General features: G+C 39.0%; 1 protein-coding gene across 1 annotated transcript in view; it reads left to right on the top strand.

Annotated features, from left to right (window-relative positions):
- The window catches only part of nudt14 (nudix (nucleoside diphosphate linked moiety X)-type motif 14), a 33,696-nt gene that overhangs the window by 4,253 nt on the left and 10,918 nt on the right, over positions 1 to 18,525 (top strand). Inside the window, exons 2-4 of the mRNA XM_020920874.2 lie at positions 9,171 to 9,214; positions 16,424 to 16,488; positions 18,152 to 18,452. Of these exons, the coding sequence (XP_020776533.2) occupies positions 9,171 to 9,214; positions 16,424 to 16,488; positions 18,152 to 18,452 (410 nt within the window). The remainder of the gene's footprint in view (positions 1 to 9,170; positions 9,215 to 16,423; positions 16,489 to 18,151; positions 18,453 to 18,525) is intronic.

An 18,525-nucleotide genomic window follows, 5' to 3' on the forward strand; every position in this document is an offset into this window, starting at 1 on the left:
AAGCACCTTCACAAGGATCAATCATATGATATTGATTAGTAACCAGGGCTTCATAATATATCACCGTCTTGTTATCACAGTATTGGGTAACGCGTTCAACCCTCAACTAAAATAAACATAATAAATAATCTGACAGATATATATAACTTCTTCAAGGACTAAAATAAAAACACAACTGGACTTAACATAATCAAATAGTTAAAAATTTCAGGCTACACTTTTACTTTGCTACTAACGTGTTTGAATTTAATTAACTGTGTCCAAATTGCATATTCAACTATCCTAAAAGTATAGGTATAGTAATTTCCAATATAGTTATCACAGTTATTTGTTTTTCCTAGTACTTACTCTAAATATAGCCATACTGCATAGTGCCTACTTTTTCTAGTTATTTTCTTTTCGCTCAATGTGATACTCCAATACCGTGGGTTGAAATATGGAGGACATTGCATCGGGAAGCAGCCTGATTCATCAGCCAGTTTCACTTTGTGGAAACCATCTGACCTCACAGCATTATGATTCGTTGGCTCGATGGTAGGCGGGTACTTTTTCATTTAACCAATCACTGCTATTTGTATGTAATGCTCCAAATCCTGTAGGAAGAAGGGCAATAACATCTTTCCCCTTGATAAAATTCAACAAACATTCTCTTTGTTCCGGTTTTAAATCCGCGATCTCCTGAATTGTTGCCAACACAGAATGTATGGCTTTGCTTACATCCAACTCGACCGCTTTGTTTTGTGTTGTGCTGTACCACAAAAGGGACTCAGTCATGGCTTCACAGCTCTTCGCTGATTGGTCGGTGCGCGGTCTACAACTTTTGGGGTTCTTGTAAACCGTCTAGTGTATTCTGATTCCTGACCTAGTCGCTAGAGAGAAATGAAATTGCGCAGAGGCAGTAGGTGGCACCAGCCTGGCTAATCGGGGAGGGCATCAGGCGTAAAACTTATGCTAAACTAATATTTGCAAATGACTGTCAATAAGTTGCCTTTCATTTTATTTTTATTAAAATTGATGCAGTGCAGTAAATAACATCATATATTGTTGTGTCTTGTTACCTGCAGTGGTTTGTGGTTGAATTCCATTTGAGTAATTTTGTTTGCTTGTCTCATTTTGTATTTAGACCGCAACCACACTCATAATTTTCTAATTTAATAAAGTGTTTGCAATTGTCTAGTTAGTATAGTCTCAATGATAAACAAAGACTAAAGGATTAAAACAGCATATTGTGGATTCAAAGAGCTCTTTTGTACTTGTTCTCCCCTTCTCTCCTCTCTTCTGCAGCTGCTGCTCCAGCTCAGGAGGAGTGTGAACGCGATGTGATGGTTATTAGACTTTAAGCACCGAAAAAGATCAATGCAGGACATGGCTCTCACAATGGCCATTCACACTGGGGATGGTCCCAAAGCTAGAGGGACCGAATTAAACTGAAGGTCCTCTGCTCTTGTCCCCCTCTTCCTCTTTCCTCCCTTTGGGCTAATCACTCGCTGGTAATCCATGTCGACTATGATTGTTCCCCCCTCCTCCTCCCTCCCTCCCGCCTCCTCCTCCTCCCCCCTCACAGCAAGTGTCCTGAGTAATGAGAGGGACCCCCACCACCATCTGCAGCCCCGATCAATGTTCCACTCTGGACATCACCTCATGGGTTCTGAGCTGAAAAGCATATGTTGTTTCGGCAATTGTGTGATTTGTTTTATGATTTAATACCATATGTGAATGTAACTAAATCTCTATAGGCCTTTATAGCATGTGGGACAGTTTTATCATGTAAATCCCCCTGTATTAAAACTATTATTGTCCCAACAGTGTCATTTGTTCTAAGACACTGGGACCAGAATTTTATCTAAAGCCTCCTGTGCATGTTCATCGTTACAAGCAAACTCAGTGCTTTCCGGGAATCAAACCTGTGACTTCCTGGAAATGTTTACAAACTGTTCTAATCTTTTGTAACTTTTCTAGTTTAGTTTAGTTTAGTTTTCTAGTCAAGGTACGATATTTATTGCAATATTTTGAAGAGGCTAATATAATTGCAGATGGGACACTTTTTTGCTTTTAAAATACCTTGACAAGGTTTTGGTGTGAATTATTTCCATCATAATCCCAAGAATTCAAGAAAAAAAACACATTTCTTCATGTTTATTGTTACATCCCTAGTATTAAAATATCTAGCTCCATGGAGACAAGCATGTGATGATACTAGGCCAAGTCAAACGTCAGATCTGTAGAAACGTGACCTTGCTCACAATAAGAAGACGTGTTTTTCAAGCTTTTTTTTTTTTCAGCAGTAAAACCTGTAACTTAAATGAAATATATAAGTTAGTGCAATACAGAAAAATATTTTAGGGGAAGCATAAGATCTCCATGGGGACAAGCAGGAGGCGGGAACCTCACTAGAAACGTTACGTAGTACACCTTTAATTCTTTTATTTTGATAGAGTTGGTAAATGTGCTTGTGTCATTCATGAGCTTATGGTGAAGGACATTGTTGGCCAGTTTGACGCATTCTGACAGTCATCCCTTTATCCATCATGTTAAATAAGTAAACCAGTTTATCAATCAATCAGAAAATAACAAATACTAATAACAGTAAATATTCAAAGTGTAATCCCCTCCCCAAACAAAACCTGTTTCACCAGCCTATAGGGATCACATGATGTAATTGTTTTACACTGCATACAGCGAAACAAGTCAAGCATACACATCTACCACGGCCACACTTGTATTTGTCTTTTGAAAGGCTTAGCGACAGGAAAAATACTTAAGCTCACGATCCAAAGAGGTGCATCCCCAGTTTAGTCACGAGAGATGATTTATCATAACATTCTACTTACAATGTTGTTTGCTTTGAGGAGAAGAGAGGGGCGTGGCTGGCCCTCAGGGGGAATAAAATGTACAAGACAAACTCACTTTTCATAATAATTACAGCCATAGACATCTGAGGTGGCTACATGACCGAACAGATTTTCCTATTGGCAAAATGAAATGAATAGGTAGGTTTGGTGACGTTCAGGGGGATCACGGTACAATTTACTGTGGAAATCCCAATAAATCCTTCTATTTACTTTTTCGGACAGTTTACAAAAGAGACATGTTGTGTAAATGAAAATAATGGATCCTAAAGTATGTTTACAGGAACCAACCACTGACGTTTGAACATCATCCCGTGCTGTTATCCGCCCTGTACTTGGGTGGAATAGGTAATTTACAGTCAGACGTCAAATTGTGGGTTAAATTTGTGGGTATTGCTGTTGCACAATACGCTGCACGAGATGGAGAAATATGCATGCCATGGTTGGGCTATCACGCATGGCTGTTGGAAAAGCATACGAGTAGCCATTTGTTATTGTTATTATATAGGGACAGAAGTGGCTCAGTTGTTAGAGCCTTCACCCACCAACCTGATGGTCAGTGGTTTGATGCTACTTCTGATCAATGCACTAGGGGCGTGTGTCGAAATATCAATATATTGTGATGCTAAATTTGGTGAGACAGTTTTGTTATCATAGGCTGCTGTTTCGATATATTGTCAAGAGTATTTTTTTGGGATATGTTATGGAATTATTTTGTGACAATGCTACAATTTTGTAGCCTGATTCATCAACTGGTTTTACTTCGTGGAAACCGTCTGACCTTGCAGCATTAGGATTTGTTCGCTCGACTGTAGGCGGGTACTTTCTTAATTTAACCAATCACTGCTATTTGATCGTGATGTATGTAATGCACCAAATTCCGTAGGAAGAAGGACAATAATGTCTTTTCCCTTTATAAAATTCAACAAACATTCACTTTGTTCCGGCTTTAAATCCTCGATCTCGGGAGTTGTTGTCAACACAGAATGTATGGCTTCGTCTACATCTATCTCGGCCGCTTTGTTTACTCTTGTGCTGTACCACAAAAGGGACCCAGACAGGCGCTTGAGTTTGACGTCATGGCTTCACAGCTCTTCGCTGATTGGCCGGTGCACAGTTTACAACTTCCGGGGTTCTTGCAAACCGTCTAGTGTGTTCCGAACTAGTGGCTGGAGAGAAATTAAATTGAGTGGAGGCACTAGGTGGCACCAGCCTGGCTAACAATTTTGATGTTTGTTCAGAGAAAAGAAACCTGTTTATTCAATACACTTGATATATGGATACCTGGAGTTGTGTTTTGATCCATTCACACACAAACTCCATACACGTTCACTAGAATCATTTGTATAATTTCAGACTTTGGAATTGTAAGGCTCTACAAAACTAAAGGTAAAAGGTGGCAGTTATCTTGAAAACTACCACTACATGACATCACATGGTAGAACAGAGCATTTTAAGCGTTGGAAATGTAGACTAAAGGATTACTCAAACATGTGTGAAGGACAACAAAACACAACTCCAGGTATGTTTTTAAGGAGGTACCAATATTCTGAGAGATCCTGTGATTCCCAATGCTACAATTCACTCAGTTGCCTTAAGGAATGGAATGTGGTGCGTGATTGGTGATGGTTGAAGGGGAGCTAGTCTAGCCCTTTAAGAAGTTTGCCAATTTTGTTTAATTATAAGTGCCAAAGGTTATTAAATCACTCTGCTGGTTGGTTATTTAATACCAAAATTGCTTTATTTGAAGAGAATTTTTCTTGACACAAAGCATGGCACAGACAATCGGGTGGGCCAGTCACTTCCCCTACCATGCTTGTGTGAATATGATGTGATTGGTGGTGGTTGGATGGGCGTAAAATTACATCCCCTTATCTGCCAGACAGCCCCGGGGCAGCTGTGGCTATAGACATGATTTAGGAATAAGCAAGTATAGACAAATCTGGTATTGAGAAACTTAAATTGTTTTAACATATTTCAGAATTACACTACCAGTCTAAAGTTTGGGCACGCTTTTTCATTTTTCTTCTTTATTTCCATGATTATTTGCATTGTAGATTCTCACTGAAGGCATCCAAACTGACTATGAATGGACACGTATGGAATGTAGCAAACAATAACTCAAAATAACTCAAAACACTTTGCTTGCTTTGCACCTTGGTTTCCTTTTTTGGCATTGCTTAACCCTGACATGGCACACCTGTGAAGTAAAAACCATTTTCACGGTGACTTCATCTTAAAGCTCATTGAGAGAAGGCACATTTTTTGCAGCATTGTTGACAAAGTAAAGGGTTGTTTCTTTACTACATAATTCTATATCTAGAGTATGTATCGAAAAAGTACAAAGTAGTGAACATAAAGAAGATAAACATTGAATGAATAGGTGTGTCCAAACCCTAGACTACATAAATAGCGGTCCAAATGCAAAGTGACCATGGGGTTACTTCCGGCTCCATTGACTTTGGCTCACATTTACATCGAAAAATTGTCACCCCTCTCTCTGTAACTGCTGCAGTGAGCCTCGTCATTTTGGTCTTAAAATGTTCATATTAACCTGCTCTACATACAGGATCCTGTTGTTTTTATATATCTGTTTGATCCACAAATAAATGTCTATTCCTTATATACAACAAATTAGCTTCTTTATCTCTAAATCTTTATAACCGCAAGCCTTGGTGAGCTTCATTTGACTGGAGACGAACACTACGGGTAACATCGCACTCCCTTTGTTCACTTCTTTATACAGTCTATGATCCGAACTGTTAGAAGCATATTTACATTTCCTGATCTTACACACATGAGCCAACACAACAAATAACTAAGTTGAGGGAGGTAATATTGTTGCGATTACTTCAGATGTCATTCCTGAGTTTTATTTGCCCCCCTTACGTCATACACATTCCTGCATAAAAGCGCATTAAAGGTGTTAAAATCGTATTGGCGCTGGAACATGACTAACTCCTTGTCTAAACCCACATCAAAATGGGCTTTGGATTCAGTCGCGTAAAACAAACATAAATTTAAGTACTCAAACCACTGCCAACATCCATCACTGTTGCCATTACACTGTCACTTTTTCCAGCTTTACAAATTGCTCCCGTGTTGAGTTGACTTGTTCTTGATACAGATCTGAAAGTTATAGTTTTGAGTACGTCTCTGGCACCGCGACACAGGCCCCGCTCACATCGGTGTTGCCATAACAGGAGCGTTAATATGCTTGATGTTATCGTAGCAATTAGCCCAATGTGTCACCCCCTCCCCTCGCCTCCTCTGTTTCTGGGTGGTACTGGAGGCATGGAGAGCAGTAGAAAAGAAAGAATACAGCTAAAGATGTCTGGAGCTATGGTGGGAGGAGAGGGAGGAGGTGTAGCCGAAATGGGAATCAAGGCCACAAGTCCTCAGGCGTGAGATATGTAGGCCGACTTTATCCCATAATAAGACATATGAGAGGGGAATGGTTAAATATGGATTTGTTTAATGCATAGGGTAACTACTGCTTATTGGCTAGGCTACTGAGTGTCATTATTTTTCTCATTTGTGTAACCATAGCGATGTTTTATTGCTCTCCATCTCGCTAGTTGGGTTTAATGAGCTAAAATCTGGCTACTTTGTGCCAGTGACAAGCAAATCATCTAACCCATTTTATTTACAATTTTTGTCAGAAATGCTTGTTTAGTAGGGCTGTAACGAAATCCAAATCTCCCGGTACGAATATTATCACGATATGCATCTCACGGTACGATATTTATTGCAATATTTTGGAGAGGCTGATATAATTGTAGATGGGTAACTTTTTTGCTTTTAAAATACCCTGACAAGATTTTGGTGTGAATTATTGTCATAATCTCAAGAATTCAAGTAAAAAACATCTAACTTTATGTTGTTTGTGCTGAAATGAATCATGGGATATGTAGTTCCATGTGTTTATAACCATGCATTTAAGCAAAGGAACTTACATACAATACAATATGATATTTCTATTATTGTTACATCCCTATTGTTTAGTGCTCACAAAGATTTAAAGGCACAATATGTAACTTTCTGGATTTGGTACATCACCTGCCTGATTCTGTGGAAATACAAAGTCAAGACCATACTTCAGAATATTTTCTTCATGTAGCTAGTGAAAATGTATGTCAAACTGTGGAGGATTATCGCCAAAAGAACAACATTTCCGTGGAAACAAGCACAAGGATGCTTTCCTCCAGGCCAAATAAGAGTCATGTTTGTGGAGATGCAAGTCTGCAAGGACACGTGCTTTCCAGAGCAATATAAACTTTTAAAATGAATAAATCATGTTTTTTATTTTAGTAAATTTTTTGGCTAAAATCTTACATACTGTGGCTTTAAGTATAAGATTTATGAAGTCTGGTGGATAATGCAGGTTATGCATAGCTGCCTAAGATTAACTACTTTTGCTACTGTATTTTCGGCAGTGTTGTATGGCTTATTGTATATGGAATATCATCTGAATTTTTTGTCAGTATCACACTTCATAGAGGTTTAATGTGGTCTGGAGCATACTTGTCAAAGATCACAGTGCAGGGGGTTGGGGTGGAGGTAATTCTGGGACACAGCATATCCAACTTTGGCAACATTATACATTATATATATACAGCGTGGCCTCGGTATCAGATCACAGTTTTACTTGTATTGTAAAATACGGAAGTGAGTACCACCCATGACTTGTGTCTGACTGGTTTACTTCGCACTTGTTATTCTATGCCATCGCTATAAAACAACACAGCAGTAACTGAATTTCTTTTGTCCAATTCGAGAGGGACAAGTTCAGCCTATAGCTGATATGATATGGGTTCACTTTGAAAGCATTTTAGATTTAGATTAGCACATTTTCAGGTGGTCGTCGTGACAACCTGCAATAACACCCAGAGACAATGCGATCTTATGTTATGCTGAATGCCCATATCTGCATTTGTGCATCAGGCCATGAATGGTTATAGAAACTGGGTTGGTTTAGTGTTGCACCAAACTCAATGCCTGTCATATTTACTTGCTCGGAGGCCTTTGTTTTGCAGATGTTTTCTCTGGGTGGGGCGGAGATATCCATTCAAACACGTTCAAACATGAGCAGCTTGTGAAGGAGCTAATTGGATCCTCCGTCTCTCCATTATAGAAATCAAATGTGATTTCACACCTACGTGTGGCTGATGGATGTTAGAGGCAATGCTATGCAACCTTCTTTATTTTGTCTAAAAGCCTTGTATAGCAACTGTTTATGCATGTTTTTAAATGTTAATGCTGCATCTAAAATCACAGTTTTGACACCATAAAACCCACTGTATGACTTCCAATTATCTGGTGTTAAACAACTGTATACTTGATTAAGCATTTTAGATTACCTAAAAATAATTTTTTGACTTAGAAAAAAATTCAAAAACAGAATATTATTAAATTAAGAACAAATTCCACAACTTTGAATGTGATATTATCTAGGACAGCGCATATTAATGAACATTATGCATGTAATGATGTAAGTTCCTTCCCTCATTAAGTTGGTGTCAAAATATTTCTTTGACAGGGGAAAGAGCAGCAACAATCACTCAAAGGCAAATGCACCTGCCAACAAATTTATTATATATAAAAATATTCATTTATTTGAAGTTAGACCAACAGCACCGCAATATAAAAACATAATTTAGTTACACTTGGTGACATATTTTAAACATTTCTTAGAGCTCTAGTGAATGCTGCTTGTGTTGACAGTCCTCTCCTATGAGCAGGCACTGTATTCTGCTATATTTATCCTCTGCTCTAAAAAGTGGCATATTTCAAAAGGACATTTTATCTTCTTTTGTCTTAGTTGAACACTATAAACCTTTAGAACATTGTGATGACATCTTTAGCCAGTCAAAACATGTCTGAAGAGGTTTTATATTTCATCCATGCATGTTTGAGTAATTTAGCGAATCCTCTTTACGGTTAGCAGTACAATTCTGTCCAGTGCTCAGCCCACAAGCCTACGTCATCCATGCTCCCACACGACAATTTTCCATAAATATACAAAAGTAGAATACAGAACAATACACTTTCACTTCAGAAACCTGATGCAGTGTGCTGAAGGGGAGGGTGACTTAGCACAGGGAGCAAGGGGAGAAAAAGAAACTGAAACTTTAAACATTAGCAAATATAGCCTTTTCAAAACAGTAAAGTGTAACATGGTGATATAAGCAGTTAATACCCCTTAGAAATAAAATATCCCCTTTAACATTAGGCTAAGATGTTGTGTTGCCATTATTATGAGCCAGTAACTTTGAAATTCTCGCAGCTTTTATACTTAAAGTTTTTTCTTATCTTTTCCAGAATGGCACAAAGAAATCCTGGGACTACATGCGGACCCACGACAGGTAAACTCACACACTTTAAACTACTACTACTACAACTATTACTACTACTACTATACACTTTTTTTTTCTTGTAAGCACTTTAGCCTCCAGTGTGGGTGCTCTAGGACATATCTCACACTTGAGTGTCAAAAACTACCTCTCCCCTCGTTTACCCAGGAGTCTGCAGTCATTCAGGCCCTCTTTCCTCTTGCTCTGACCCAGACCGGGCACCCAGTGAAAAATAGTCCCACCGAGACAAAAGCAGTAAACCCCATGCATGGGTCTTTAACACAGAGATCCTCACGGGAACGTCCTCAAGGCAACCTGTGTTATGCCACATCTGCCTGCATTGAACAGAGCCCCAGCTTTGTTTTGCATTTCTGTTCAAGTGCCCATAACATTTTCTTCTCAGCGGGTTTTATTTGGACGCCCCGGGCTTGTCACGTTCGGAAGCAAAGGGGTAAAAATGCAAAAGACAGATGAGGTGAGAGGAAATAACAATTTTGGATGTAATAATGGATTCTGTAAATACCGGGATAAGTATTGGGCTGCTTTGTTGTACCAGACAAAGACCATGTTTTGTTAGTGTATAGACAAATTAGTATTATCATTTTAACTTCCGTCCTTCCCATGCAGGCTTGTGACAAAAAAACACATTAAAGGCTCTGTACCTGATTTTTACTGTTGTCAAAATGTGAAAAACAGAACTACTGTAATTTCCGGACTATAAACCGCTGCTTTTTTCTCACACTCGGAACCCTGCGGCTTATACAATGATGTGGCGAATATATGGATGGATTCTTTGTTTGGCACATTGTCTATACATATATATACGGTCTATGGTTTGGCAACACAGCAGATGCACACAGCCTAAGTGCAGAAAGCACCACTGTCTGTGCGGTTAACATGAAGCTGCAGTGTTAGCACTGTTTTTACCACAGTAAAACAGTTTATCGCCATGTGATAAAGTAAGTTGCTAAACTAACATTGGTGAGTGTGATACATCTTTATGACCCATATTTGTTAAATGCAGGGGAGTGCGTAAACAAGAAAAAATGGCTCAGATTTCAGTAGCTGGACATTCACCCATACCTGATCGATACAACTAGCCTTGTCTCCGGGAACGCTGGAAATCTGCTGAACTTTTATGAAACACTGACATGATACAGACAGGACAACAGCTCTTTCTGCAGGAGTCATGCCCCGTAGAGCGCTGGGAGAGACGGGGATGCAACTAAATAAACTAACTAAATGCAAAAAGACGACAAAAGCTTTCAAAGGCAATAAAAGCAGATGGCCTGAACTTGAAAATGTTCTTGAAGGTGTGGACACCTGCGGCTTATAGACAGGTTCCACCTATATTTTCTTTTACAATTTAGTTGATGCGGCTTATATTCATTTGCACTCAGTAGTCCAGAAATTACAGTAGTTCATTTTAAACAGTTTGTAGTGGTCCAGACTTATTTCTCATTTACCTAATGCATTTCTAGCATCCTAATTATTCACTGTGATGAGTTTATAAGTGCTTTTCACAATTTTCAGAAGTTGTGCTAGTGCTAGTCAACTAGCATGCTAACAGCACCCTTCTGGATTCTTGAAGGACAGGACACAGCAGCCACATTTCTACCTTAAAGATTCATTGGGTAACTTTTCTGGTGGATGGTCCATCAAATGCTTTTCTTCATGGACATGGTTTTGCTTTGTCTGTAATGTTTCACAGTATGGCATTAAACCTATTATCTGTCATCATGGAGACAAAACCAGGCCAAGTTACTAGTCACATCTGTGGAGAGGCGACCCAGCCTGTTTTTCTAGGTACATTCCAGGCAAAAGAGTGATATATCAAATCAGTCAAAAAGTTACATAGTCAAAGTGTAATTGACACATTGGTATACAAAAATATGTATTCATTAAGAGGATTGTACAACTATTGTACTCTGATTAAGTTAGAATGAGCGTTATGATCAAATAAAAAATGTTATAGAAAGATCATCTGTAAACATTGATTTATTTTGTATAATATTTAGAAAAGACCAGATATCAATTATATTATGCATTTAATTAAAACTAGTGTCTCATTTTTCTAATAAACAGGGTTTGTATGTGCCTTTTCAGATGAAGAAACTATAATCTCACTTGCTAATTTAGTATCTTTAAATTAACCCTGAACTGAATGACATTTGTAACCCAGATTTCCCTGTATTGGTGTAGGACCCCACTGGTAGAGGAGCAGGCTAAACGGCGCATGAAGGGTCCGTGAAGGGTCCCGGAGGGTCCTGGATGTGCGCTTAGCTTCTTGGTTTAAGCATTAGAGGCGTTTACAGCAGGAGGCAGTAATGGTGCGGAACAGACAGGCTAGAGGCAGAGACAGCCTCAGGGGAGCACAATAACCCCAGGCCAGTTTCTGTCCCATTTCACTGTTCCACTGCTCTGTATTAGAGTGTGGATCGGGACGAATTTTTCTGTCCGATCCCAACCTACGTCCGACAGAGCAGTGATCGATTCCTACCCGATCCCGACAGGAATTAAGACATTTATGTTTCGACCCCGACACACTTTTTTCATAAGCCTACTAATGACACATGTAGGATATTGTTTGTGTGGCCTCTAACAGACACAGCGATGCAAAATACAGACAAAAATAATGAGAAGACTTCATTACTCACCTCTCGTAAAGTGGTAAATTTAGTGCAGCATCTCATCCACATTATCCATAGAAATTGTCCTCCACAAATAATGACATCCAGTCCACAAAACTGCGCTGTTAATCCACTTTGAAGCTGTAGTGGCAGTTTTAACTCCACAGTTTGCCACTAAAGCTGTGAGGGCATGGCTTTAGCTCGACTCATGTGTCTAAGGTGAAAACGGATAGATTCAGTGTCCAAACTAATATTGTTTATGGGGTTTAATTAAAAATGCAGATTCCACAAATGAAGATTGTACAAAATATCCCATTTACAAGGTTAAAAAAAAACTGTATGGCCTCCCCTACAGCTTCCACACAAAGAATAATCAGGCCACATAGGCCACTTGACTATAAGGCAAGGCGAGTTTATTTGTATAGCACAATTCGTACATTAATTCAAAGTGCTTTACAGAATAAGAAAAACATTAAAATCACAATAAAAACAAATCAAAACGTAAATAATCATCATACAATTAAAGATTAAAATTTAAAAAAGAGAGAGAGACATTAATTACATTAATTAGAGAGAAGAGTGCGGAATGAAAAGTCACATGCAAAGGTAAACAGAACCGTTTTGAGCCTGGATTTAAACAGAGTCAAAGTAGAGGCCTGTCTCACATGTTCAGGAAGACTGGTTTTAGCTGCGTGAACCTGAAACACTGACTCCCCATGCTTAGTCCTGACTCTGGGCACCAGCAGGAGGCCCGTCCCTGAGGTCCTCAGAGTGCGAGTATAAGCCACCAGGCTCCACACCCAAGGCTACCCCGAACACCTTTAACCAAATGTAGGACAAAAATGGCTGCAACAGAAGTATAAAGGTGTGTGTCTGTTTACATCCACACAGCGGGCGGATCAAGGTGAACCTGCAGTTTTGTGATAGTGACTCTACTTCCTGTGAACTTTATCACCAATCTTTTATGCTTTAAAAGTTGCATATCTGAAGTATTGCACCACATTTCACAAATAATAACACAATTTTGAAGGTGTTCTGTGTCTAACTTTTCTGATGTAAACTCTGAAAGCACTATTGCTTTGTTTGGAATGTTTTACAGGATGGTATTAAACCTTTTTTATCTTCATGGAAGCCAAATCAGACCCAGGTTATAGGTCAGATCTGTGGAGAGGAAACCCTGCTCACAGTCACCATGCCTGTTTTCTTAGGTATTCGTGCTATAAAATCATCTTTAACTGAATAAATGGTATAAATGGTAAGGTAAAACTGTTCAATGTCATACTGTGGAACATCCAGGCAGAGCAATGAGGTATCCAAACAAGCAGGTGACAGACCCTCCACCAGAAAAGTTACACAATGCACCTTTAACTGCTAACACATATTTAAATCACCATGTTACCTTTAATTGTTTTGAAAATGCTATATTCGCAGAAGACAGCATATTAACATGTTCAGTTTCATTTCTGATGTTCTGATTCCCCCCTCTGCCCTCGCTCGTCACACTGTCACACCCCCTTCAGAGCGCTTCCACATTACAATCGTCGTGCTTTCCTCTAATGAAACAACAGTACCTCGCATTAGGTTTGTGACGTTGTAGTGTGCTGTTTTGTATCCTTCTTTTTGTACATTTATGGAAAATTGCCTTGTCATGGGTGATGTAACTTGTGGGCTGAGCATAAGATAGGATCGTACTTCTAACCGCAAAGAGGGTTCGAATAGTGCCTGGGGAGAGATTTCTAGATCTAACATGGTTGAAAGCTCTAAACAGTCCACTTTGCTTAATACCCCCTCTTTAACCATTTAGTTTTTGTTCCAGTTGCTACTGAATCACGCCAATTTAGTGTCATTTCTGAAGTACATTGAGCCCCACACAATGTATCAACAAATAATATTGTATTATGAGTTAAATACTGTGGCTATAGTAAACCACAATATTTTTACATACTTTCCCCATGAATCACCACCACTGACGCTACAACTACAACATGCTCAATAATAGGCTTAAATACTCCAGCTAGGTGGTCCTAACCAAGCCTTGCTCCAAATATGGATACGGATCCGATGGAAATGGGTCCACGCACTGCATTTTGGTCACCCAAATGCACTGAAGAATGGGTCAAATGCAGTCTCTTAAATATACTTTACCTTTACAGCAGCCAAAGTCAGGGTGGGCATGTGCTAAATAAATCACATCAGGATATTTTTGAGCCTATAAATCACAATTTTTGCATTTTTAAGCTCCCACATTAGGCTATTTTTTGATCTATGTTATAATGTTGTTTCCTCCTCACAAACAAACTTAGAGTTGTGTTTAATGCTCGAACACTGCGTATTTAGACTTCTCTCAAACATAAAACACTCTGTTCCACCTTGTGATGTCATGTGATAATAGAGGAAGTGCTCCACTGTGTTTTTAAACTCCACACACCTTCACTAGAATAATCTGGATAATTTCAGCCTCTGGTATTGTCTCTATTAAACAGAATGTAAAAGGTACAGAGGATTTGGAGATTTGGAGATGAAGACAGGCTAATAAAGTGTTACTCAAACATGTGTGAATGAAACGAAATACAACTTTGAGTATGTTTTTGATGAGGTAACAACAACATAACATGGCTAAAAGCTCACGAGTCAGGTTTGCATAATACAGGAACTTTAATATGATATATGCCAGGGGTGTCCAAACCTTTTTCATCAAGGACTACATATATAATCACAGACGAAGCAGAGGGCTGATCAAGCGCTGTAGACTGGTGCTGAATACAGTGAAGAATTGAAATATATGCATGATTAACACGTTAGAATGACCCATCAGTCTTTATTCATGCTAAGATCCTTGTCTGAGGGCCGCATTTGGCTCATGGGCCATAGTTTGGACAAGCCTGATTTATGCGTTTAGTATCTTGCCATTAAGCCATCTGCTGCTTATGAGAATTCAAAACACCTGTCACTCACTCGGAGCCTTGCACAGACTGAGTGAGGAAAAATAGGTGGTTCAAAGTGTTATAAAGCAGCACTCACGTAAATGACAGATTCAGGATCAGATCACAATACGCTTTATTTACCGCCAAGGCTAAAGGTAATATTCATTTGTCAGCTAATTTTGTACTTAAAAATCTGTCTCATTCAGCTACTACCAGACACGTCCCACAACAATAAGAACACAGTGTACACGCATAGCAATTGATTATAATGAGTTTACATGCAGAAGAGGTTGATTAGCCATGGACTCCTGATAAAATAAACAATCGAAATGATAAAACCGCCGCTGTCACTTGAGAATACCTATTGTACTGTAAATATCTAAAGTGGCAGTAGTTATCAGCGCGTAGGCCCCGCATTGGTAATGTGCACTTCCTGGTTCCCTGTGAGCATGGGAAAGCCGGGCTGGGCTTCCTGCCGCCTCAGACGCTTCCTCTTTCCCAACAAGTCCCCACGAGCATACAGCCACACAGCACAGAGACTACCTGTGGGCCAGGCTTAGGGGCAATACTTTTCACTGTTTTTATATTAGCATTTAATAATTATAGGAATGGTAAGGATTTTACAAATATTGATCCTATTGCTACCTCTTTATAATAACCAAGAATAATGAAGAAATAATTAATTAAGAATGACTGGTTACTACCCAATTAATGTGTTAGGGGTGGGGTTGTTGTAGTTGTAGAATTGTAGTAGTCCGAGAGTTGAAAGAAAAGACGCTGGAGTTTTAATGCACAAAATGTTTGCCATCGGTATAGGACCCAGCACCCTTGGACATGAGCCCTTAAGACATTGTCATAGTATTGTTGTAGGGAGTATTATACCTCTGATAACATATGCCAATATAGCAAGGACAGAGCTAGAAGTGAGTGCCCTCATTACAGCACAGCAGTGTAATTTCTTTAACGGGTATTGGGGCCTGTTCACACGAGAATGCTTGCGGGTAAAAACAATAAAATATTTTATCGGAAGTGCTTTTCGTTTAGACGGTGACGGCGTTTTTGGAGCTTAAAAACACAAAAAACTGAAACCACCCTCCACAGTGGAAAAGTTGAATACACTCCACCGTAGCATTTCTGTCTACACTGTCCAAGACGCAAAACTCTGGTTAGATCTGCTCAGGTCGCGTACCTGTTTACGTCCCATACATCAGCACCTAGCGTCACCACCTAAGCGCTTGGCTTGCATACTCAATCAAATTCCACACACTTTTGCGTCCCCATATGCACACAGATTTCCTCACAAAAATGCTTGTTTAAACGAGGAATAAAAAGTGAAGATGCAATGCCACTTTTGCATCTTCTGTTCAGAACTGCATCTTATAAATGTAGCCTTAAAGGAGTAGTTGCTAAGTCATTCTTGATAAACTATTTGTTCATAATGATTTGAGTCTTTGTTCATGGTTTCAGTCATATTGGTTTAGTCATTATGAAGTGTTACCCACATGTTTAGAATGTTAAGAAGCAACAATGTCCAATTTATATGTAAAATTTACAGAAAAGTAATTTATGAAATGCCATAAATATATTGTATCTATGTTGCATTCACTTTTTACACCAGATACTCCAACTCTTCCCATTCATGTGTGTTTTTATTCTTCTCTTTTCAGTGTATCAGTGCTGATCTTCAACACCACCTCACACTGTTTTGTCCTTGTCAAACAATTTCGCCCAGGTAGGTTTCCCTATATATCTCTCTATATATGTAAATATGTAGTATTTAACTTAAATCTAAATTTAAACTTAAAATGTTAGGGCATTTTTTATCACAGTCTTTTCTACTCTGCACAAAAACATCTTTCTACTTTTCCAAGAAACTAAACCTTGCATAACATCTTGAATTTATTATTTTGATGGATCAGGTAGGACTGAGTTGAAGTTGCTTGATTTGCATCGTAAACATTTCAAGTTTCAATCATGTGTTATATTTCTACTCCATGAAACTCCCTGTTTTATGGCTGTCTAATGTTCAGTGTCACCAATGGCTTTCACAGGAAGGGCTATGCATTCTTTCACACATCCTATAAATGCCATTGTTTTTCATGTCTATTTTTTAACTTAAAGAAATTTTCATTATCAACAGCAAAGAGAAAAGAGCTGGGAAAATGTGTATCAATAGCCAGACTTCCTTGTATTTAGCTGAGAGTGACGTGGTGCAGTCCCTGGCGTCTCCTAACAAAAGAGGTTAGCCTGTTATGTGAAGTTCATCCATTTCTCTGGTGCTCTATTTCTGAGGCTGCATTGTTACATTGGAATAAACAGCATTGTAATGTTGTAAGGACGTTTGTAGTCTACATGCTCTCAAGCTTTCGATTTAGATCCAGATTGTCACGATAACAGAAAATTAATTATTAGTCTCTACTTTTAGTGAATGGAAATCAAGGCTTGAATTTTAAGGGCCAATATTACAATATTTTCTGATCTATGTTATGTTTTTTCATCATCACAAACATACTTGGACTTGTGTTTTGTTTCATTCACACATGTTTAACACCCAAATCCTGCATATTTAGGCTGAAGTCTTAATCAGAAAAACATTCTCTTCCACCTTGTGATGTAATACAGGAAGTGCTCCACTGTGTTTTCAAACCCCATGCATCTTCACTAGAATAATGTGGATCATTTCAGCCCTGGAATTGCACATTTCTCCTAAACAAAAGGTAAAAGGTAGATGTTAACTTGAAAATGATGACGTCACAACATCACAAAGTGGAACAGAGCATTTTGAGCTTTTGAAACTAATAATTAAGAGTTATTAAGAGTTACTTTTGTTACCTGAGTTAACAAAAGATAATTCGGGGTTATTTTTTGAGGAGGTAATAGCATTGTAACATGGCTTAAAATCTGTTTTGTATAATATAGGTCCTTTTAAGAATGTGGGCTTGTACAGTAAATGTAGCAGCTTTTTAAACAACCGTAACAAAAAACACAGTAGACTGTTGGCTAAATTTTTGTAAATATGATTGACATCACACCCAGACAAGTTATACCTCTTCTGACAGCTTGGACTCTTCACAATGTTAATGTGTTATTTTTACAGGTACATTAACGCAATGACACAGCGAGCAACATCTAGCAATTACATTTGCCAGTATAAAAAAAAAAATGGGACAGTTGCCATAGCAATTAATAATTATAATCATGCTGATATTATTACATTTGAATGTGCAAAAGTTCTTAAGATGGCCTTCAAGACAGAAAGGCCATGAAATTTATAACCCCAAAACTACATGCACTATGGTCCTGGTTCCTGGTGTAATGCTGCTCTCCCAGTCTTGTTATCAGTCAAAGTTATTAATACTCATTCAGCATTAAAAATCCCTCTTTTCCCCCTGCAGCTGTGTACATGTGCGAGTGGGAAAGAGGCAAGTCCCAGTCGGCCAAAGCAGCAGCAGCCGCAGCAGCAGAGAAGAAAGAGGAGGGGGAAGCTGAGGCGTCTGAAGCCCAGGAGGGGGCTTCCAGTGCTGGGGAGGGCAGCTCTGAGTGGCCTCCTGCCTGTGCGGGGGTCACCTACGAGCTGTGTGCAGGCCTGGTGGACAAACCCGACCTGTCCCTGGAGGAAATCGCTCGGCAGGAGGTCCTGGAGGAGTGTGGCTACGATGTTCCTGCATCCAAACTCAAGAAGATCACTTCTTACAGGTGGGGCTGCCAAAATGGTGGACTTTTATGGTCACTCAAAGTCATTGTTTAATTTGACAAGTAGTACCTATTA

Source organism: Boleophthalmus pectinirostris, unplaced genomic scaffold (genome assembly GCF_026225935.1).
Source record: "Boleophthalmus pectinirostris isolate CB_2022bp ecotype Guang Dong unplaced genomic scaffold, ASM2622593v1 HiC_scaffold_13, whole genome shotgun sequence".
Classification (NCBI taxonomy): Eukaryota; Metazoa; Chordata; class Actinopteri; order Gobiiformes; family Gobiidae; genus Boleophthalmus; species Boleophthalmus pectinirostris.